This window comes from Aspergillus caelatus (genome assembly GCF_009193585.1).
Source record: "Aspergillus caelatus strain CBS 763.97 unplaced genomic scaffold BDV27scaffold_79, whole genome shotgun sequence".
NCBI classification, from domain to species: Eukaryota; Fungi; Ascomycota; class Eurotiomycetes; order Eurotiales; family Aspergillaceae; genus Aspergillus; species Aspergillus caelatus.
In genome coordinates, this window is record NW_022475342.1 from 5,297 (window position 1) to 27,575 (window position 22,279).

Below are 22,279 nucleotides of genomic sequence, written 5' to 3' on the forward strand. Positions count from 1 at the left end.
AAAAAAAAAAAAAAAAAGCGATCGATCTAGAACAAAAAAACAAGAAAGCATAAGAGCAGAGTCGTAATACTTCATGCGCTCCCCGAAAGTAGGAGAACTTCTAACAATTGGGTAACAACTGGGGTAGCAAAGGGAAGGAATTGGATTAAAAAAGGTTGCAGAGGGAAGATAAGCAAACAGCAACAACACCAAATGACAGAAGAACGGTCCTCATGCGGGATGGATATCACGTATAACGAAACAGAAATTAAACAGAACAAAGCGATGTATATGGTGCGTCAAAATCATATGCAGGAGGCATAGCAGATTCTCCCTCATATAATGGAGGAGCGCTGTTGCCGTGGAAGGTACCCTCCGGGATGGCATTTCGGCCAGCCACTTCGTGGAGTGGGAGGGTATAGCAGGTTGTGAATGCTTTTGCAAATTGCTTTCGGTTTATAAGGTCTCCTGTCTTTTCATCAAGAGTGTCTTCCCCGGTGATGAGATCGAGTCTCAAACGATGGTCGACCATGATTGTGGTCCTCTCCCCTCTTGACTCAGTGCATTCCTCGTTAAATTTGCAGGGGGTCAGGTGCCGACATGGTGATCCAGAGTCGAAGGAACAGGACGAAAGATCCGGCCGATCTGCGGTGGATGCACTTCTGGGGATGATTATGTCGAAGGGAACGTCAATTCGGTCATGGTCATCATAGCCTTTCCGTTGCTGGGCAGATAATTTCTTATTCGGAGCCCAGCGACCCTGCTGCTTTCCCGAGCAAACCTGGCGCACGGATTTCTCTTTCCAAGTGATGCTCTCTCCGTCAGGACCATCGCTGTTGGAGATTTTCATCAATCTCACCGTCTCGTCGACACTCCATCGTACTTCTCGAATGAAGAATTGCTTCCTTTCTGTAGGACGATCACCCCGCGCCGTAGTGCCCCGGGCCACAAGCTTCGCGGAATATGCAAGCTTTGCTTTGGGATCTGTTGGTTGCTCTGGGGTAAGAGACAACTCTGACTGCAACCGTTCGCCAGTGTACTTTTTGAAATGGCGAACGGTCTGACTCGGGCCAGTCACGATCCGGGACTGAATTTGCACGTCCCTTGTCGCGTCCACTGTCACCCCAGACGACGAAGTGACTGCAGCGCGGACCGCATAAGACAACCCTCCGAATGGAGTTTCCGTCGTGCCTGACGTGCCGGGCGGAACTGGTATTGAGAAAAGAAACTTGAGCACGACCGCGCCCGACTCCTCATACCACTCTACTGGCTCTGGGGAGTGCCATAGCTGACACTGTACCAGTGTCTCTACCGTACTGCTCCCCTCCTTTGGTTGAGTGGCGGTAGTCTGAGCTTGGGGCACGCGTTTCCTGCGAAGCCGCTGAAGGAAATCCCCCTTTTTGTTGTCGTTGGGGGCAGTGGATGCCAGCTCCCCGTCTCGCAACGTCACAGTTCGGAGCAAACCGACCGTAACATTGGGATACTCCGCCTGATCAAAATCCAACGAGGATACTGGAACCAGGACGGAGCCCGAAATGGGTGGGCTGTATCTCTCGCCGTGAGACCCTTCATAAACGTGATGGGTGGTTGGAACGTCCAGATGCAGTGGTCCCATGTGTGAGATAGTATAGCAGGTGCCTTCTGGGTGTACAGATGATGACGGGGATGATGTAACGGGCATCGGGGCACTCCGTTTTTATAACCCTTTACCCTCCTTGTCAGGGAAGAAGGTGATGACTAGGAGGCATCATAAAAATGTAATCAGGGGTACCTCCCCGGATCCACGTGGTAGCAATGACTCTTGATAACGACAATTCTTCTCAAGTCATAGAAATCGGAATGTGTGCCAGCTGTGCCGTTCGTTTCTCGTTAGGGCACGAGCTCCCGTTCGATGATGAGTCTCGACCCAGACTTTCCATCTGGCGATCTTCCCGAAACGGAAGCCAAGAGGGAAGTCGGTTCGTAAGCTTTCAAGGTTTTCTGGGGATCCACCACACACGCCCCTAATTTTGGAAAATGACAACCGTCCAGAATGATCGAGGATGCACCGTGTGGAAAGTACTAGAGAAGAACCATTCCGTCCGTGTGACTAAGTGGCAACAGGTCTGCCAGGTTCGAATGCAGAATTTTCTCCACAACGGAAATTCTCCGGCGGTGTCAGCGTGAAGAGATTTTTTCTTCACCATGTCTACACTGCATGTGGTGGTTGGCGATCGATCATGTTGAATAAGTTGAATATAGCCCGAGATGTCGGACCTGAAGCTTAAAGTTGGGTTCTGGCCCCTTGCTTGATCGACCTTCGAATGAGGATGCTTATCTTGATTCTCCGTGCATTACTCGGGACGGCAACCCGGCTGACCCACAGTTGTTTATCCACTGACGAGACCCTCGGTTGGCACGCTTTAGTCTCAAGTGTTTGGGTAAGAAAAGCGACAAAGTTCATCTTCAGGTCCAAAAGCTGGCCCATGCTTTTTCCAACTTAGTCATTAACTCATGTCGACAGCGTTCCAGCCTCCCTCCTTTCTCTCTATTGTCCCATATACTCTCCGTACATGTTCCACGCGGGCCTCCTTAGCCCAGGAACCTGCGTATCGGTTAGCTATCTTAAATAGGTCTAGTATCACCGAGGAAGTCAGAATCCCTAGTGCCCAATTAAAAGGTGGTGTCAAAGCAACGAGTACACCTTTGGAACATTTCTAGAAAACACGTCCAAAGGCTATGGTAGCTCAAGCCCAAAGAGCCAGGCCCACCAAGTACGTGCGGAATATATATTTAGTGGTCAGAATGATGGCTTTTGGGCGGTGACTCGAAAGACGAAAGGAAATCCTCCACACCAGGCATTGTCATGGCTCATTGCACCATCGGCTCATCGCACCTAAAGGACGGTCACGATAGCTTTGGAAATCACTCACTCCGGTAAACACGGCGTCGACTAAGCCGGCATCAGGTGACCGGTGGAGAGTAATAGTGCGACGTGGACTCACAATGTCTCTATCACTTAGTATGTCCATGGATCTGGATCGTTCGATTTAAACGCCTCTATAAAGCACGCCATATGAGTTGTCTCGTGATATGCTGCGGTAGTGGAGCTGGTGTGTGTTGGTTTCTTCATGAATAAGTCCAAGCGACAGATGATGATCGGATTTCCTCCGTTGATTGCCTTTTCGGTACTAGTGTGGCTCCCCATGCTGCTTTATTCTCACAAGTATGGGGTAAGCCACCTGAGTAAAGCAGCAACGGTTCCTCATGTCAGGTATGTTACATGTATATAAACAGCTAGTCTCCTTTCGTTAATACTGAACAGAAGTTATCGAAAGCATCATCCTCGCTTAGTCCATAATATATTCCTCTCCCCCCCAACCACTGTCAACTCGGATTCATTCCCGGCAATATTTCGGCGATGGACAATTGGATCTCATCAACACCGGCGAAGTATTGCAAGTAAATTGTGCCTTTTATTATAAGACACACGAACCACCTGGACGCAAGTGAAAATTAGAAGTCTCGCAACTCACTCTAATGGAAAGACAAATTGTTCTAGACACAATCGCGTTTTTTCAAGGCATTTATTTATAAATTTATAACCTAACAGACATTTCCAGCTATTAAGGTTTCGTACCGTGTGATAATGCCCCAGTGTTGTTGTTGAGGAAAATGCGATCTGCACCAGAGTTGCGTGTCCGAGTTACCATCTTACAACTTAGCCGTCGTCTTCTCATCCCGAACGACCAGCCTCTTCTCCCCACTCTCCCTCTTCCTCTCCCGATCTCTTAGTACTCGCCGTAGGATCTTCCCACTCGCACTCTTCGGAATCTCATCCATAAATTCCACCTCGACAATCCATTTATGGCGCACCTTCTTGGCCTTCACATACTCAATCAACTCCTTCCCAACACGTCGCACACCATCTTCCGTCGCCAATCTAGCCTTTGCCCCAGCCTTGACCACCACATACGCCTTCGGCTTCTCCCCCGAATAATCATCGGGCACCGATGTGACCGCCGCATCATCCACTTCAGGGTGCCCAAGCAACAAGTCCTCCAATTCAGCAGACGAAACCCCAATTCCCTTTACTTTAATCATTTCCTTGATCCGATCTGTAATCACAAGGAACCCCTCCTGATCCATATACCCCACATCCCCAGTATGCAACCACCCATCGGAATCAAACGTTTCCCGCGTCGCTTTGTCATTCCCCAAATACCCCATGACCACCTGAGGCCCCCGGGCTAGAATTTCGCCCTCTTCACCATACCCCACTTCCTTCCCATTCTGAGTGTCAAGAATCTTTACCTCGGTATTAGCAACTAGGATCCCGGCCCGTTGCGCATACTCGTAAGTCTGCTTTTCAGGTGGATGGGCGGTAATACAGCTGCAAGACTCCGTCATCCCGTATCCCTGCTTAAACCCTGTCCATGGGAACCGGACCTGCAGTTTCTGGAGAATCTCGCCGGAGATAGGAGCTGCACCGGAGGAAAAGGTCTTCACATGCGAGAGGTCATATTTGGACACAACTGGGTCGGTGAGGAGTCGGATGATGATGGGAGGTACGGAGAGGATCTCGGTAATTTGATATTCGACTATGGTCGCCAGCATGGATTCCATGGTGAAGGAGGGGAGCATATAGACGGTGCTATTCCGGATTACAGGTAGGTGCATTTGGTGAACGAGCCCGGTGACTTCTCTGTGTCAGCATTTGATCTCGGGTAGGAAGCGGAAGTGGGACCTACTATGAAATAAAGGCAATACAGCCAACGACTTCGTTACATCCTTCCGCAAAAGTTGATCAACTTGCATGCATTGCGCGATGACGTTGTGATGGGCGATCATCACCTGCCCAGTCTTTATATTAGCCAACTCTCACCTGATTCATCTATGGATCACACATACGGCTTTCGGCAGTCCCGTGGTGCCTGAGCTAAAACTCAAAAACCCACACACATCCCGATTTGTTTTCCCCCTAGGAAGCTCAAAAGGGGTCGTCTGTCCAGCCGGTCCATAATTTCTCCCCTTCTGGACGAGATCCTGGACCGATCGATACTCGCCCTTTTGACCCTCAAGGAGAAAGATCCGCTCGGGAGGGATCCCGGCTTCCCGGGCAGCGGGGACCGCAACCTCCATGCCGGAAGGGACGGTCATGAGAAATTTTGCTTTCCCAGTTTTGAGGGCATAAGTCATCTCTTCGATGTTATAGGCTGGCGAGGCGCCCGATATTATACCCCCTTTTTACATGTCCTTATTGTCAGCAATGTATTCTTAACTAGGGAAGCTAGGGCTGACAAGGACAAAGACTAACCGGCACGAACAGCAGCTAACATCGCAACTGGATACCAAATCGTATTCGGACTGAAGAGGGCAACGGTATCCCCGGGTTGAAGGCCATAGTTGCGCACCAGAGCAGTGGAAACATATGTCGTGTATTCTTTGAGGGCGTCATACCGTATACTCTCCTTCGTGGCGGCGTTGACGAAAGCGCCCAGTTTATCGGGGCTGTTGGAGTTCAAGGGAGAGTAGTGGGAGTCGAACAACCATTTCCAGATTGTGATATCCGTGGGGACTTATCATTACTAGAATCTCAGCCAGAATTCGTACTTAATACTTAGAGGTTTGTAGTCATGGTGCGAGGGAGAGTGGAGACGACGTACTGTTGATACGCGGTCTATCCGACTGAAAGACCACCATTTTGTCCTGATTTGCTTTGTTTCAATTTCAATCCTGACTTAGGAACAATTTACTAGATCATGGATGGTAGACTTGCATGTCGACCCCCGGTGAATATATGATCGTTCATGCGGGGAAACAGTAGACCGAGGTCGACTTATACCCCGCATGTCGGTAATGACTTTTGTTTGTCCAATCGGTATATCTAGGTGCTTTGAATGTTTGAGGTCAAGGCACTGCACTAACTTTATCGAATACCGAGAGCACCGTCCGATGGAGGCCTTTAAGCAAGTGGGTTTTGTATTCACATCGAATTAGTAAAGACACAGTCCCGCCTACCAGGTCTAGGTAGAAGCATTAGGCTTCACACCTGGTTCTACAATTTTGATAGCAATATTTAATATCCGTCATGGAGTGCTCCTTTACCGTCGTATATCTATACTTCAAACCATGAGAACTGCATCATTGAAGTTGTGCATACTATGCGCCAGACTAAAGTTAGGCGCTGAATTTGGGTCTACTCTCTCCAAGTATCGCCAATGCTGCCTCAACACAGTAAGGTTCTTCGAAAATATTTCTGATCGAAATTTGTTGAATATTGTCTTCAATTTCGTGGTAATGGCGACTCGGTGCTCTTGCTGGATGGCACAACGCCCCACAATCACCATGGGCCAGCAAAGAAACCCGTCTGATGGCGATTCGGGTGGTAACATCGATAGGTGGCTGACAAAAGAGGATACCATCTCTTGGATGGAAGGGGCACAAATAGAGATGGACTTATCCAGAAGGCTTTGCAAGTATATCAGACAAGCAAGGCGATACAGCTCGAATGTCACACCGTCGTTGATCGTTTGCGCACCCATGTCGGGACGGGCATGGAATGACGCCCGCACATACCGCAACTCTTGCTCAGCGCTCACTATGTCGCGATATATCTTCCTATCGGAGAACGTAGTTGGTTCACCCCGTGATAGATGGAGCGCGACACGGAACACAGTAAAGAATACTTTCTGGGAGGTTCCCATAATTGATCCGCTTTCTAAGTGCTGGAGGAGACCGGGAAATTCAAATATCTGCCTGGCCTCACTCAGTGACAGATGAGCACCGTGAGTAAATGCTGTGATGGAAAAGAAGTAACAAAACATCTCGACGAGAAACTTGCGAAGAGATGAGTTGGGCGGCACCATCTGGAGCCGAGGTCTTAGTAGAGCAGCCGCAGCATTTAGATGTGGTAGTATCTGATCGTTATCAGAGTAATTTTGCGACTATACGGTATTAAACTCTGCCGTTTTCAAGTCTATCCAAAATATAGAGACTCACCTCGTGAAGACAAAATAAGGCAACTGCCAACAGGTTGTGGTCTGCAAGCTGTTATTATTTTGCTATTAAATCACGACCTGTTCAATCCGTACCAGAAGTGGGCTCGTTTGACGATTGCTCACCACTGAGAGCCCCACGCAGGCCAGAAACAGCTCGGTCGTAGTACTCAACAGCTGAGGCTTGTAATTCCACGCTCGAATCATACTTCAGTAGGTCTTTTGCTGCGATCATGAGCACACAGTGGAGAATCAGGGAACTTTCCATGACTTCCGGAAAAATATGAGAGAGAATCGCAGTTCGCCGGTTATCCATCCTGGAGGTCAGCCACATAGGGCCATGTTTTGCGAAATGGTCTAGAAGCCGACGGACCAGGCCTGGGCTGGGAACTGCGAAGACCGTCACCATAGCTGCTAACTCAGGCGGGATTGTCATGTCCGAGAGACCTTGGCGTCGGCGCGGACGTCGCCTGCGCACGACCACTTCCGTCGTTGGCCATTGGCAGGTGAGACGGTTTCGGTGGCACCCTGTACAGGTGGGATGACGTTCATCACACTTCTTCTTGCGCCGACGACAGGTAAGACATCCATCTTTAGAGCGGGTGGCAGGCCGTGGCCTGTTACCGGCATCTTCGACCATTTTCTGGGGGTTGTGGGGCCGTAAGCGCAACCCCTCAGGATATTTCAGGGTTATAGACCCATCAAAGCAGGGTTTTTGTTGTCAAGAAGCGAAGCAGGATGTCGTGAAAGATGGAGGGCATCGTCGAGGTGGAGAAAATGGAAACCAGCGCGGCACTTACGAGTCCCGATCGGGTTTAGCTCGGTGGATGAATCACATCTGGAAAGATACAAACTTCTCCACCTTCAACATCGGCCACACTTTACCACTATCTGACAAACCAATGGCTACCATGGCACGCTGGGACTATTGTCAGAACCGCTTCGTCGGTCTCGTATTATGGATAGCTGATAGAATGACTCAATATTTGATGGCTACGTAGCGGGGCGATATGCTGGGTGCTAAAAGCTAAAATATATATAATTGTAAATCCCACCCAACAGCTTCTAGTCAACATTGTTTCAATCTCCAGCCGCAATGATGTCCTCATCCCAGATGGAGCCTGACACTCAATATCTCGTGCCTGGGAATGAGCCAGCCCGTCAACCCTCTACTGCAGAAAGTCGAGAGGACGTGAATGAACTCCCGCTCCAGTCAAACAAATGGAACCGTCCGAGATCGAACATCATTCGTGTGTTGACCACGTTCTGGGTCTTCTTTGTCATGGGGGCCAACGATGCTGCGTACGGCGTAAGTGTCTCTGCAATGTATCCCGCTGTTCATCGCTAACGAGATGTACAGGCTATACTGCCATATGTTGTTCCCCGCACTCCTTAACCATTGACATTTCAGACTGACGGCAAATTGAACAGCTAGAGGAATATTATAGCATCTCATATATGATTGTGTCATTGGTATTCCTCTCGCCCTTGGTAGGCTACGTCCTAGCAGCATTAGTCAACAACAAACTGCATATGGCTTTGGGGCAGCGAGGCGTAGCTTTGATTGCACCAGCATGCCACCTCGTTGCCTACATCATCAGCTGTACGCATCCTCCATACCCCGTGCTAGTCGTGGCGTACATTTTTGCGGGCATTGCAAACGGACTTCATGAGGCTGCATGGAACACATACATCGGCAGTCTCGACAACCCCAATGAGCTTCTTGGCTTGCTTCATGGGGTTTACGGCCTTGGTGCGGTGATTAGTCCGTTAGTGGCTACAAACATGATTACGCAGGCGAAAGTTCCCTGGTACTATTTTTATTTTTTCATGGTAGGTTTATGCTGTTTTATTCCCAACGAAATGCTGACTGCTGGGGAGATCGGTATATCTGTCATTGAAGCTGTGGCATGCCCGGCTGTTTTCTGGCGATTTACAGGTGCCGCCTTTCGCGAATCCCACGAACAATCTGATGAGGACTCAGGCGATAAGGCCAAGAATGGGCTTCGGGATGCCCTTTTCACCCGCCCCGCTGCGCGTATATCTTGGCTCTGTTCCTTCGTCCTACTGTTTTACGTGGGAGTGGAAGTGACGGTCGGGGGCTGGATCGTCACAATAATGATGGAAGTGCGTCATGCAGCACCCTTTCCCAGCGGCATGACAGCGACTGGATTCTGGCTAGGGATCACCGCGGGACGAGTAGTATTGGGGTTTGTTACAGCGCGACTGGGTGAGAAATTAGCCACAACTGTATGCATTCTGTTTCCCCCTTTGTTAGTCTTGTTACTAATATCATGCAGATCTACACTACTTGTGCAATAGTGTGTTCCTTGATTGTATGGTTGGTTCCCAATTTCTATGTCTCTGCGGTGGTGGTGTCCATCCAGGGTTTCTTCCTCGGTCCACTCTTCCCCTGCGTGGTCGCTGTCATAACCAAACTTCTGCCCAAGCATCTTCATGTGGCGGCGGTTGGCTTCGTGGCTGCCTTTGGAGGTGCTGGCGCAGCAGTCCTTCCATTCGTGGCTGGAGGAATTGCACAGGGTACTGGAGTTAAGTCCCTCTTGCCGTTCGTTGTAGGTGTTTCAGGTGGGATATTATTGCTTTGGCTCGGATTGCCGCGCCAGAGGAAGGGTGGAGCCCAGCAATAGTACGTCAAAGCCCTACCAGCTCGGTTCAAATTACGCCGACAGCCCTCCGATACTCTATGAACTCAAATCGAACATAACCGAGATAAATAGAGCTCATAAGCGCTAGTCTTAGTTAGGCACATAATATACTATCTCCAAGCAGAATATGACGCAATAGTTCCTGGAGTAGCTCTGCGTACCTCAACTGCAATTATCCGAGCGTCACTCCTTAACCAATAATAGAATAGGCGCAACGCCTCTCCACAGGATTTATTCCGGGGAATAGCAGTTATTCAGTGAATCAGCAATCAACCCCGCGAGGATCAGTTCCCCATGCGGAGAGATGTGGGTCGCGACCACGCAACGACAAGAAATCACTATCCTTGAAGATCGCTCTCATTTGGGCAATTCTCCGGCCAGTGTCTTAGATGGCATGAGCTGGCTGAATATATAAATATTCGACTCAGTTCGTCAATGAATTACAGGGGGTAGTATCACATCAAAAATCAGTGCCGTCAAAATGCAACTCAAACAAGTTATCCTCCCTGCCCTTGCCCTATGTGGCTCGGCCTTAGGGTCTCCGACGCCCGCCAAAAGAGCCGATGAAAAGGTCGGGTATCTCTCTGTCTACTGGACAACGGACGACGAGAGTGTCTACTTTGCATTGAGCGACAATGATGACCCCCTTGGCTTTGCCGCCATCAACGGCGGTAAAGCTGTTGTTTCCCCAACCCTGGGCACCAAGGCTGTTCGCGACACCAGTGTTATTGCGGGACAGGGCGAGAATGCTGGGAAATATTGGATCATTGGGACGGACCTCAATATCGGCGAAGTGAGTTTCCCTACTGATTATTGCTTACCAGACGTGCTGACCAACAGACAACCTGGGATGATGCGGTCCGCACTGGCTCGCGCGCGATCTATGTCTGGGAGAGCTCAGACTTGGTCAACTGGAGTGAGAATACCCTGGTGACTGTTGAGGATGAAACTGCCGGAATGGTGTGGGCTCCAGATGCTATCTGGGATCCTGAACAAGGTTAGTAATCGCACTTACCCCGAAGATAATGGGTTAGGAAAGCTAACTGTCGCAGAACAATACTTCGTTCACTGGGCCTCGAAATTTGTAAGGAACCCTTGCTCTACCGCCCCTGTTCGCACGCTTTGCGCATAACCATAACTAACACACCCCAGTACTCCGCCGATGACACAGACCACACAGGCGACGCAACCACCGGTAACGTCCTGCGTTACGCCTACACTAGCGACTTCAAAACCTTCACCGAGCCACAGGACTATATCGTGGGGACTACAGATGTGATCGACCTGTGCATCCTCCAGCTTGATAGCAACACCCTTTTGCGGTCATATGTCAACAGCAGCAGCACCGATGGTTTGCCCGTGGAGATCAGTACCAATGGACTTCTCGGTGACTGGTCGGTTCTAGGTTCTGTTGTTGACAGCAACAGCTATGAAGCTCCCTATTTCTTTGCTGATAATGCCGGTGGTGGTAAGGGATATATGACTGCCGATCTTGTCGGTAGCTCTCCTGGTATTTCTGGCTGGACGACGGACGATCTGAGTAAGGGTGTCTTTACTAAGGATACCTCTCACGATTTGACCTTTATGAGACACGATTCTGTGCTTGGCGTTACTCAGAGTCAGTATGATGCGTTGAAGGCCATGTAAGCCATTGCCGTTTGAAACTGCAAAGTGCCCGTGAAGGGAAGGGGTATTCGATATTAGAGTTTATGTAACAGCTATTCACGTCAGGAGATATGTACATACATATATACATACCACACATTCCTAATTATTAGTCTTTTATTTCTCATGTAGATATTGTAATAGTGTATGTTTTAGGTGGCTAATATACTCTGGTCAAACTCGAAGCTTCCAAGAGCTCTCTGGACTGTAAGCTTTTTGAATGCTCATGACATGGCAAACCGTATAAACTCTAACCACCTCGAGAAGACCAACATTACAGAGACCCAAGTCTTCCACTGAGGTGGAGGCCTTGGTCTATAGAGTGAGTAGACTGAGTAGTTGCGCTACTAAGACAATATGTGCTAGTGATTAAATAAAAGAACGGCAACGGTTTGTTATTCAAACAACATTCCAATGCATACAATAGCACACGCACAGCGATCATAGATATGCCGAATCCTCTTGCCTATGGCGCCAGCTCTTTCCCACTACTTCCCACTCCAGGATCTGGATCTGACCCGGAAGACTTCGGTGCAGTTCCTTTGTAACCTATAATTAAATCAGCATCAAGAATACTAACAAATTCCAACAGCAACATACTGCTCTGATATAGCACCGTAGCTAAAACAACCCCAATAATCGCAGCCTGCAACACAACATCAGCACAACCACCACAAGATCAATACAGAAAGCAAGATTAACCTACCAAAGACATATCCATCCCCTCAGCAACCTCCAACTCCCATGCAGGTCGTTTCCCAGGTATATACACCGAGACCATATCTTTCAACTTAATCGTGGTAACAAGGGCACCCTTATGATAAACATGCGTCTTCGATTTAAACACATCCTGACCTCGCACTTCGAGAATCGTCTCTTCTCCATCCGCCGCAGCATTATTCAAATGGACGTCGAACTTATCCTTAAGGGCATGCCATTGAGGTACAATCGTAGCAATTGGAGGGGAGCTCGTATTCTCTCTGCCACCAGGCAGATGAACAAACCATGTCACACCGAGTCTTTTGTGAGCGATTTCAAAGAGTGGTAGGCCAGAGGCGTCTTGAAAATATCGTCGCTGACTGATTGATTTGAAGTCTCCATCGACTGTGAAGAGTTTCTCCGCGAGGGGAGACTCGTCGGTCGGGCATTTTGTGATTGTGAAGTCGCCTCCCGACCAGCTGTTGCTGTGTTGTTTGACTCGGATAGTTGTTGGGTGGGAGGTAATGTATTCCGTTCGCAGGGCGATAGGTTGTTTGAGGGGGGTAAGAGTCGATGTCATGGTGTTTGAGATAGTGAGGGAGGGAAGGGGGTGAAGGTTATGCTTTAAGCAGGGAAGGACAATGCGTGGCACTTCGTGCTACAGCTCGCGCTACCCAGCATCCATGCCGTGGAGGTGAGCTTGCTACCGCTGTCCCACTATCAAGTGGTTGTGCCAAGATAAATTCCAAGGCGATGTGAGGCTCCAGATGACGCCCGAGTGTGGCGGAGAGAAGAGCTGTTGGGGTCGAAATACACTTGATTGGCCGAGACGATATCCACAATTTTTATGGTGTTTCAGTCGATTCTTATCTTATCGAACCTCGTATTCCAGTGTTGGCGGGCAAAAGGCTCATCTGTTGAAGAGCCTGGTTTTGCAAAGACAGTGGGAAATAAGAGACTGATGTGAAAAGATACTCAGCAGAAAGCCAGTATGTGTTTTACCTCTTAAGCATAATATATATTCGATAACAATTCATTCGTAGGGGAACCCAAACTGAAGCGTCCGAATCGAAATGGCCCTCCAGGGCCTGCTGAGGCGTGCCCATCACCATCTCCCAGAGCTTGATGGAATTATTGGTACAATGGCGCCCAGTATTCCCTGTTATTACGACGTGGCGAGGGTATGTAACAACCGCAGCCTCACACGGTATGGCTCTGATGCAACCAGGTACACCTGAAATTAGCTATAGTGGATACATGCACATCACTTAATGCGAGGTGTCAGTGTATAGCTGATATTTTTTGTTGTATGGGGCCAGCTATTGGTGTTCCTGAAGAAGTTTCACCACTGCCTTGTGGCCGTTCCCTGCTGCCCAAGATAGGGATGTCTGGCCATATAGTGAATCCTTAGCCTCAATATCCACCTTTTCTGTGGCAAGCAGAGCTTTCACCACTGCCGCATTGCCATAGGATGCCGCCAAGCATAAGGGTGTCTGCCCATTGGAATCCTTAGAGTCAATATCTACCTTCCCTGTGGCAAGAAGAAGCTTCACCACTGCCTCGTGGCCGTTCTCTGCTGCCCAAGATAGGGGTGTATGTCCATAGAAATCCTTAATGTCAATATCTACCTTCCCTGTGGCAAGCAGAGCATTTACTACGCCTGCAAGTCCCAAAGTTGAAGCTACCAAAAGTGTTGTGGCGCCCGCAGGCAAAGGGCCTTCCATAGACCTATAGCTCTTAGACCACCGTAGATATATACCAGACATTGGGTTGCAAAGCCTTTGGGCGCGTATCAATAGCGGGCTCCCTTCCCGTACACAGGCTAGACGGAAATGTGCACTCCAGTAACATGAGGAATATTTATCAAACATTTCCTCATCAATGACTTTCTCATAAAGGTCATCTTGCCGAGATGTTAGATATGAAGTGCATATTTCTGCAAGAATCTGATTGGATTCCTCTGGCAGTATTGAATGCTTCCATCTCTTGTCTTTTTATATCTACTAAAGAGTTGTTGTCCCTTACCAAGAATTCCTTGACAGTTTGATGAAGAAGGTAAGCTTTCTCATCTATAACAACCACAAAGAGTCCACACAGGTCCCTCAGAGTCTTTCTAAAGCGGTCCTTCGGTTCCATGTCATCACGTATACTTGTAAGACTATCGTGATCGGCACTGACTGCTAAGGCGAAAGATAACTCTTGCAAGGAGAGAGGCCTCATTGCAACTGTAATGATATGAAGAAGAACTCTAGCTTTGCCTTTATCTGAGCTCCGAGCCAAGATCTTTTCGTAGGCATCGTCAACAGCTGTGGGCAAGTCCTTCATGACTCGACGGACATTCCCTTTTGTGAAACTCGGGATATTTTCAAGCACGTCCAAGGTGAGGCTAACCCACAGATAGGTTTGATTATCAACTGCGTTCAGCTTTTGCGCAAGCATATCGCGCTCATCCTTCTCCAATGACCGTTGGTCGCTGATGTCATCTACCCTTTTTTTAATAACAAGACCTATTTCGTGAGATATCTCTTTGACTTCTTCCTCGCTATCCCCACTTAAATGAATGGTAGGTAGTTGTTTTTCCAACTCCCAAAAGCCACGACGTATGTGATCATATGGTCTGCTTGTTATCAAGAACTTTAGCTTGCTGCTTTTGTGGGGCCCCAAGTAAAAGTCCTTCACAGCGGAGATGAGTTGCCTGCGGTCACCATCTTGACACTCGTCCAATGCGTCCAGGATACATATAACCTCTGCAGCCTTCGAATTGCCCGAGACAGACACTAAGATGTTCCATAATTCAGAAAATGATTGAACAAGCTTTTGACCATCAGTTTCCTGCTTATTCAGGACTGCATCTTGCAAAAGCTGAGGCTGCGCAATAAAAAGCTGACGTAATATGACTGAGAGTGCGCTTGTCGCACTCTTCTGATCCGGAAAGTCATCCTTGAAGAAGAAATAGCAGACTGTTCTGTCAACGGTATTGAGAATAACTTCATCAACAAGATATCTCGTTAAGACCGACTTGCCACAACCGGGATCAGCCGACACCCACAAAAGACCGGGAAATTCGTTATTTGTCCTCTGTTGCCAGTCCTTGAATATAGGATGGCTAGTGAACCATTTACATGTTCCAGGAACCCGTTTGCTATTCCTGTCTTTGCGATCCTTGTATGGGCAAGTGTAGAGCAGGTTGAAAAATTTTTTTACCCTTTCATCTCGAGCCGGTGTAGTTGTCCAGGTATCACGTTCGTGTGAAGTATTTAACTCTTCGAGCTTTTGAGTTAGTTCCGCATGCCCAATCAGCGAAGTAAATCGATCTAAAGATTTTTGAGAGGTCTCAAAGCCTTCCAACAGTTCGGCCCATCCGTCCCACTTGAAAATATCTCTCAGGAGCTGAGAGGCTGAATGTCGGTGTACGTAGCAGACCGCACGAGCCTGGAACTCTAGTATCTTTGAGTAGATGGAGACCAAAGTGCCTTGAAACTCTTCAAGGAGATCAACACCCTGTTTTGGCCGAGAATGCAAATAAAGGTTTTCCATGACGTGAAGGCGTAGTACCAATCCAGATGTTGATTCTAACCCTTGTAGGAGAAGCGCATGCTGTTCAGCCGCTTGGACAACCATCTAGTTGAAGTTAGGATTTTGATAAATTGACCGTATAGGAGAGAGGGCTAGATTAGGATTTACCGAAAAACAAGCTATTATGCCAGCACAGGCAAGCGAAGCTGGGGGGCTCAAGCTTGCAGCAGGAGTGATCAGATCTTTGAGCGCCACGACATTTTTGGATATGTTGGCGATTTGCTCCCCAACACTGACACTATGATTCCCTAGGTGAATGACCCACTTCCTCTCCTTCTCGTAGATCGCTCAGTCGTTTGTGGTGACTTGTGGCACCTGGTTGAAGTTTCAGACCGTAATCAGATTCCAGTATCTTAGCTGAGTCTGTCAGGATCTTGTCCAGCTCCCTATTCTGTCTCAATTTCTCTTCAGCTCTAACCCAGAGATCGTTTGGTTGAGTAGCAGGTGTGCGATGCGCGTCTTGCTTGGGTACCAGACTTTGCGACCCATTTGTACTCTCCTCGTTCAAGGAGTTACGTTTTTCAGACCATGCTCTCTGCTTAGATTGTAGTTTGTCGAACAAAGCAAACATTGTATGACTCTCTTTAGGCTTTTTTTTATTACTCCTATTTTTATTGTTATTATTTCTTTCTTCTTTGGAGATATTCAAGGGTTTCTTCCAGCATGAATGTTCAGGAGCATGCTACAGGTGGGCTTGTTGGTGCTCTTCCATCGAAGTGATGGTCTTCTTTTTCTTCTACCCCGCTTGAAAGATGTGTTGGCACAACCGGACATGATTCAGGTTTTCTACCATGTGATAGGCCGAGACAAGTCCAATACAACACAGTGTCCAATGCAATAAGCCCTATATGGAGTCCCAATATGATATAAAATATCTTAACTTGTAAAATGTAACCCCAACAGCAAGAGTTTCCTTTCAATTTTAGTCTGCAATACCAGTGTTAGTGTTATGGTGAATGTGAACTCTTGCATGGTGTATTATATTCCCGCAATTCTTTCCCTACTTTTTCCAAGTTTCTTCTGTCGGTTACTCTTTTGGTCCAAAACAGCTGGGAGATTTATATACTGTATACAATCGCCAAGGTTCTAGTTCCATATTTCAATAAGAAAACCAGTATTCTAGGTGTTTTATGAAAAGGAATATTCTCTACACAAATATTGCAAGCTATCAGACACCACATCCGAAGTGAGATTTGGGTCTAATATCATGGCTATCGGTACTAATCCATGAATCAGGTACTAGGGCCGCCGACGTATTACTTGCATATATTCTCGCACTATATTCTCGGAAATTATATATTAACAGAGCCCACTCATGGTACTAATGCAGCGGAAGGATATTCAAATTGTTTGTTTCGCGCTCTTCCTACAGCCCCCATGATGATTGCCAAATCCCATAGTCCGAGATCTCTTGAATTGCTGCCTCTGTGAAGAACAGTTTCAACGAGGCAGTACCGAAGAAACTATGTAGGCGCTCTTGAATGACACGTGACTCCGTACGCCTGCCGTTGGGTCGTTTGGCTGCCGCTTGGTAGCATTACAGGCACACTGTACTTAAAATATACGATCGGTGAAGTATTCTTCCCGCTATCTCCTCAGCCAGAAAAGGTGGATGATGCCGCAAATGCGAAAACTCAACTCGTCTGTTTGGAGAAGTGTCACCCTTTGCACTATGGCCAACACGCCAAGCTCCTTTTGCCCTCGCGTGAAAACACATCAATTCCCTTCGGCCATTCATTCCAATAGGCATTGCGATGACAATTTGACATAATTTATAGTTTCCTGTATCTCGAGATCTCAGCAAGAAGTACGTCATATTATGTCCCTCGTTGAATTGGATATTTGCCGGGTTTGAGAAGAAAATGCACCCAGTAGAGTTACAGTATATACCCTTCGAGCGCCTTGAGTCCGTAGCGAAAGTGGATTAGTTCATCGGCTATAACTACCAGTGCCGGCGGATCAATTGCCGTAAGACTACGACCTCGCTTGAAATAGAAGATTAACGTCCTAATTAGGCGATTCAGTGGGGTCCCGGAGTATCGCTAGCGGGACGTGCCGCCTTGTATTAGCCGCCGCTAAGGATTTGCTCCCCACTGTTGAATCATATGCTCTGTACGGAGTAGTAATTTAGGAATTCAAAAGATATCATATATGGATTAATTTGGCGAGGTCCTCCGTAACAGTACTAACAATATAATAGCTCTAACCAGCGGTCAGAGTTGGACATGAAACACCGGGCTTCAGCGCTTAGAACATTTGAACGGTCTGGCCCCATGATGTAGCGAAAGACTCCCAAGTATCGCCTTCGTTGGCTGCCATGGAGAAGCTGCAGAAACGCTAGCAGAGAGCAGCTGGGGACCAACCCCAAAGCGATGGTGGATTTGCAACCCATGGCACGGATGAATTCAGCGAAAGGGAAAGGTGGGTTGCTGATCGTGGTTCTTGGGCTTGTTTTTGCTGCTGTCCTGTGCTTTAAGTGCTGTTTCTATCCTAAGTTACACTGGCCTATTTCTGTCGCTTTGCAACCTCTCCTGCCCAAAGTGTTTAAAGGAGTGAAGATTGATTCTGAAGTAGCTGGCCCAACTGGTATATTAACTATTATAACTATAGATTCTAATTTCTGCTTTTTCCTAATCTATGCATGTCAAAATAATTTATTATTCTGTAAGCTATTTAGTTTATATAGATAAATGGATTTCAGTACGGCAGTTGAATACTTCTACTTCATTCCTATTACAAAAGCCTCCCTATTATCTTAAGTATTTTTTATAGATACGTAACTATACTAGCCGCGCGAAGCTACAGGCAGCAGATCCTTATTATTCTACCAAGCCTGTATATCCTTCGGAAAGGGTTCCTATGCTTGTACAAATGATTTAATTCAGCTGTCTAAGGATAAGTTAACTGCTATATGTGGGTAGCGAAGTGAGAGCAATCAAGGAAAACAGAAGGCTATGTGAGCATGGTTCAACATCTAATATGTTGCAAAGCCCACAGTAATTTTAGGGTGACCATTTTACCCCCCATCAAAATCAACATTAACAGGATTGCTGTTCATCATAGTTCATTGGAGCCACTCACGCGACCACCCATAGTTATGTTCACAGACAGGGTCATATTTATTGCGCAACCACTCAAGAAGGTTGGCAATCCAGAAGGTTGTAGTTACCAGCTGGCTGTACTATGGGGTTTGACCTCCCAGCGCACAGATCTGCCTATCGTTAGGGTCATTGCTGATTCTGAAGATCAAGTCTGACGCTACTGGGCTAAATGTCTCATCCCTTCACTTAACCTTTCGTACTAGGCAGTGCTGCTGTGGTTTTCCTTCCAGCAGACAATGCTCCTTCCTACAGCATTGAAACAACTACCAAGATGGAGTGGTGGAGACTGGGCAAAAGGCCGTTCAACACCATCCTTGTCTTTCCCAAACTCGGGTATTCTATGTGAGCTCTTGGCCTGCGAATCATCGCCAAATTCCCTAGTAAAGTACACCTCATCGTGGGTAGTTACATTCAGTCAGCTTCGTCTGCTTGAGAATGCAAGGGACTTCAACGTCTCCTTTTTCTCCTTGACACAATCCCTTGATTTGTGCAGTATCACTTTAGTGCCTGCTAAGTGCTCTGCTTTGTCTCATATGTACTATACCCTCCCCTGAGCTGTATATTTATATCTTTGCACATAAGCCTATCTTCTCTTCAACACAGTCTGAAGCATCTCCTCAGTATGCTCCCAAACCTTCCTCCCAACGCCACTAGCATGGTACTCATCAAGAAACCTGCGATCCCCAACTTCAGACCCGTCCCACTTCACCAAATAAGCCCCCCGCCGACTCACCGCGGCATGAACCCTACTATCTCCCCTAGCCATCAAACCGGAAGGAAATACATCACTTGTCGCAGCATACAGATGCCTCTCCCCACTCTCCTGCTCAGCAACCATCCACGGTCGGCCTAGAAACATCACAGCCCTAACAAGGCGGCCTACAATTGGGCCTGCTTCGCGAGAGATGCCCGACTTCACAATCCCGGGATAAGTATGTATGAAAGTTGTAGACGGATATCGGGATGCGAATTCTTCGACCATCAACGAAGACATTGTCGTGGCGTGCACATCACAGCTATCAAGGCTGTATTTGTGTTTTAGGTCAAGATCGTTCATGTCAATTTTTGTTTCATGGCCTGCTCCTAGGACGGTTATAACACGGGACAGAGCACTGGTAGAGCCTTTGTTACTATTAGCCTGAGTTAATTGTGGTATTAGGTTGTTGATGAAGCGCATTCGGGCGTAGTAGTGGAGGCTGAATTTCTTATCCAAGCCTTCGGAGGTCTCTAAAACAGCGTTAGGCACGTGGTTCATCAAAAGAATAAAAAAGGAAACAATATTTCTATACTCTGTATGTCAGGATTGAAACGAACTTACCATCTCTCCCCTTCAAAGTAAAAATACCACAGCTCAAAAATAAAAGGTTAATCCGGTTTTCCTTCTGTTGAATCACCTCACAAGCAGAGTCCACACCACTTAAAAGCGACGCGTCCGTCTGGATGAACTGAAATTTGCCGCTTGGATTGACGAGGCTCAATTCCTGGATAACCTGCCGTGCTTGCGTCTCATTGCGTCCAACAAGATAGACGGTCGGGGAAATAGTGTAGCGAACAAATTCGCGCGCTGTGTATAGACCAATTCCACTTGTTCCGCCCACTTTGGAGTATTTAATAATAAAAGATCGATCAGGAATGTCATGGTTGGCATTAATAGCAAAACAGGTTCTTTCTAAACATACCAAATACAGCAACAAGCCCCGAGCCCAGGCTCTTTAACAATGCATTATGGGCACGCACGGTTGAGAGAGATACCATGTCATCTACTTAATCTCTTGTTGATGCTTTCAACTCCGAGGTCTCTGATGTAGCTTAAGTGCAATTCAGCGGTCCTCGCGTCAAAACCAATTCTTGAAATCCTGAAATGAGCGTGCTTTGTGATTTATGATTTATGCTCTAAAACATGGAATATACAGTTGCAAGTTAGTATTTTTCGAGTACAGCAGCTTTTGAGTAGAGTGATTATCGCTTTGGTTCATAGCGTCATCTAGGGTACATCTAAGGCAGATTTAGGGTAAGGCCTGGGTGATTGAGATAGTGGTTGCCAATGTCCCGGAATCCTGACCCACATCAACTCGGAAGCACTATAAATCCCCATAAGCTTGGCTCTCGGATGGTTCCATCGCGCCGTTCACCGGAGGGGAAAGAGCTTCTAATTAAAATTGCATTAGCAGGAAAGCCTGTTTTTACCATTCCTGTTGGTGAGGGCCAAGGGAAGTGGGTACCGGATAGTTTATTGCTCCGAATACGAGGAGAGTTTAAAGTCCCAACGGGGGAGTGGGTCCAGCCTTAAATTATCTGTTCTTTATCTTCACAGCCATAAAGTATGTTGCTACGACTACCAAGCTGGGATTGGCTTTCTCGGCACCGGATAAAAGTGGGGTGCAACCCTTACGCCACGTCAGCTTAATAGCTGCCTTCAGTTAAACGGCTATTAGATCATAGCATGGTTACTCCAATACATCGCCCATAACACCGAAGAAATTCGTAACAAACTCAGTCAAAATGAAGGCATGGCTATACAGCTCTACTAAGGGAGGCCTCGAGAAGAATCTCGTTTACTCCCCTGATGCCCGAACCCCAGGATCCCCACTGGGCAACCAGCTGCTCATCCAGGTGATCTCTACATCCATCAACCCGGCCGACTACAAGGTCCCCGCTACGAGCACTGTTTTCGGAAAAGTCATGATTGCAGCCACACCGGCCAGTCCCGGCATGGACTTCTGTGGGCGGGTCATCGCGGTGGGGCCAGATCCTTCCGCTCAGCAGTTCACTCCAGGCCAACTGGTCTTTGGCTGCCTTGGCATGCCACGGCAGTTTGGAACACTTGGAGAATATATACTCGCGACTCCAAACCAGACTGCTCCATTGCCGTTAGGGGTGGATCCAGACCCGGCTGCTACGATTGGGGTCGCGGGGCGGTCGTCGTACCAATCCATCGTGCCGTATATATCCGGCCCAGGCAGCAGGGTGTTTATCAACGGTGGATCTGGGGGGTGTGGAGTTTATGGGATCCAAATTGCTAAGTTATTAGGATGTCATGTTACAGTGACTTGCTCCACACGCAACATACAGTTCTGTCGCGACCTGGGTGCGGACGAGGTGATCGACTATACGGCTCAGGACGTGTTGGAGGTACTCAAGTCACAGGGACAAGTGTTCGACCATGTTGTGGATCACATCGGGTCGCCTGAAGGTCTTTATCAAGAATGTCACGCCTTTTTGAAGCCTGGGAAAGCGTTTGTCCAGGTTGGGGCCTCATCAATGGTCACGTTCGCGCACCGACTTATCCGCCCCTCGTTTCTCGGCGGTGGCTGTCGGAAATATGTGGTGTTGCTCATGAAGAACCATAATGATGAGTTCGTTCAGATTGCGAACTGGATTCGAGAGGGAAAGATCAGGGTTGAGTTTGATGCAGTGTATGAATTTGAGGACACCGTCAAAGCATTTGAGCGACTATGTTCGGGGAGGACAAGAGGCAAGATTGTCATCCATGTCACCAGCCCTGACAGTGAGGCTGCCTAAGCGCCGATGGATTCTGCTCCAATTATATTATGTTTTTAGGTTATATTCGACAATCATTATTCATTTCAAAACCAAGTACTTCATACTATTCAAT

The 22,279-nt window shown here is 47.7% G+C and overlaps 9 protein-coding genes across 9 annotated transcripts; 3 read left to right on the forward strand and 6 right to left on the reverse strand.

Annotated features, from left to right (window-relative positions):
- Nucleotides 1-247: 247 nt before the first annotated feature.
- Nucleotides 248-1,594, reverse strand: BDV27DRAFT_144866 (uncharacterized protein; the record flags this gene model as incomplete). Its single annotated transcript, XM_032070317.1, has 1 exon — nt 248-1,594. One exon carries the CDS (start codon nt 1,592-1,594, stop codon nt 248-250), a length of 1,347 nt encoding a protein of 448 aa, XP_031927975.1.
- A 2,078-nt stretch (nt 1,595-3,672) lies between these two features.
- Nucleotides 3,673-5,661, reverse strand: BDV27DRAFT_144867 (acyl--CoA ligase; the record flags this gene model as incomplete). Its single annotated transcript, XM_032070318.1, has 5 exons — nt 3,673-4,658; nt 4,710-4,812; nt 4,870-5,201; nt 5,276-5,536; nt 5,625-5,661. The coding sequence occupies 5 exons, from the start codon at nt 5,659-5,661 to the stop codon at nt 3,673-3,675; spliced, it is 1,719 nt and encodes a 572-aa protein (XP_031927976.1).
- A 422-nt stretch (nt 5,662-6,083) lies between these two features.
- Nucleotides 6,084-7,272, reverse strand: BDV27DRAFT_144868 (transcription factor domain-containing protein; the record flags this gene model as incomplete). The annotated part of the gene is made up of 3 exons (XM_032070319.1): nt 6,084-6,878; nt 6,961-7,001; nt 7,053-7,272. 3 exons carry the CDS (start codon nt 7,270-7,272, stop codon nt 6,084-6,086), a joined length of 1,056 nt encoding a protein of 351 aa, XP_031927977.1.
- A 780-nt stretch (nt 7,273-8,052) lies between these two features.
- Nucleotides 8,053-9,604, forward strand: BDV27DRAFT_171963 (MFS transporter; the record flags this gene model as incomplete). The annotated part of the gene is made up of 3 exons (XM_032075735.1): nt 8,053-8,206; nt 8,452-9,206; nt 9,257-9,604. The coding sequence occupies 3 exons, from the start codon at nt 8,053-8,055 to the stop codon at nt 9,602-9,604; spliced, it is 1,257 nt and encodes a 418-aa protein (XP_031927978.1).
- A 499-nt stretch (nt 9,605-10,103) lies between these two features.
- BDV27DRAFT_171965 (glycoside hydrolase family 43 protein) lies at nt 10,104-11,300 on the forward strand (the record flags this gene model as incomplete). The annotated part of the gene is made up of 4 exons (XM_032075736.1): nt 10,104-10,415; nt 10,463-10,619; nt 10,675-10,706; nt 10,775-11,300. The coding sequence occupies 4 exons, from the start codon at nt 10,104-10,106 to the stop codon at nt 11,267-11,269; spliced, it is 996 nt and encodes a 331-aa protein (XP_031927979.1). The 3' UTR covers nt 11,270-11,300.
- A 453-nt stretch (nt 11,301-11,753) lies between these two features.
- On the reverse strand, nt 11,754-12,566 carry BDV27DRAFT_157381 (tubby C-terminal-like domain-containing protein; the record flags this gene model as incomplete). The annotated part of the gene is made up of 3 exons (XM_032072497.1): nt 11,754-11,836; nt 11,888-11,933; nt 11,994-12,566. 3 exons carry the CDS (start codon nt 12,564-12,566, stop codon nt 11,754-11,756), a joined length of 702 nt encoding a protein of 233 aa, XP_031927980.1.
- Nucleotides 12,567-13,305: 739 nt separating this feature from the next.
- Nucleotides 13,306-16,133, reverse strand: BDV27DRAFT_171969 (uncharacterized protein; the record flags this gene model as incomplete). Its single annotated transcript, XM_032075737.1, has 4 exons — nt 13,306-13,971; nt 14,012-15,607; nt 15,671-15,849; nt 15,896-16,133. The coding sequence occupies 4 exons, from the start codon at nt 16,131-16,133 to the stop codon at nt 13,306-13,308; spliced, it is 2,679 nt and encodes an 892-aa protein (XP_031927981.1).
- Nucleotides 16,134-19,246: 3,113 nt separating this feature from the next.
- Nucleotides 19,247-20,418, reverse strand: BDV27DRAFT_144873 (short-chain dehydrogenase/reductase; the record flags this gene model as incomplete). Its single annotated transcript, XM_032070320.1, has 4 exons — nt 19,247-19,421; nt 19,467-19,890; nt 19,982-20,260; nt 20,343-20,418. 4 exons carry the CDS (start codon nt 20,416-20,418, stop codon nt 19,247-19,249), a joined length of 954 nt encoding a protein of 317 aa, XP_031927982.1.
- A 632-nt stretch (nt 20,419-21,050) lies between these two features.
- On the forward strand, nt 21,051-22,257 carry BDV27DRAFT_127681 (NAD(P)-dependent alcohol dehydrogenase). Its single transcript, XM_032066822.1, has one exon. The coding sequence runs from the start codon at nt 21,166-21,168 to the stop codon at nt 22,183-22,185; it is 1,020 nt and encodes a 339-aa protein (XP_031927983.1). The 5' UTR covers nt 21,051-21,165; the 3' UTR covers nt 22,186-22,257.
- Nucleotides 22,258-22,279: the final 22 nt, after the last annotated feature.

Bases quoted from the DNA above. Each gene is read 5' to 3' on its own strand.
- BDV27DRAFT_127681 (XM_032066822.1), top strand. From the start codon at position 21,166: ATGAAGGCATGGCTATACAGCTCTACTAAGGGAGGCCTCGAGAAGAAT.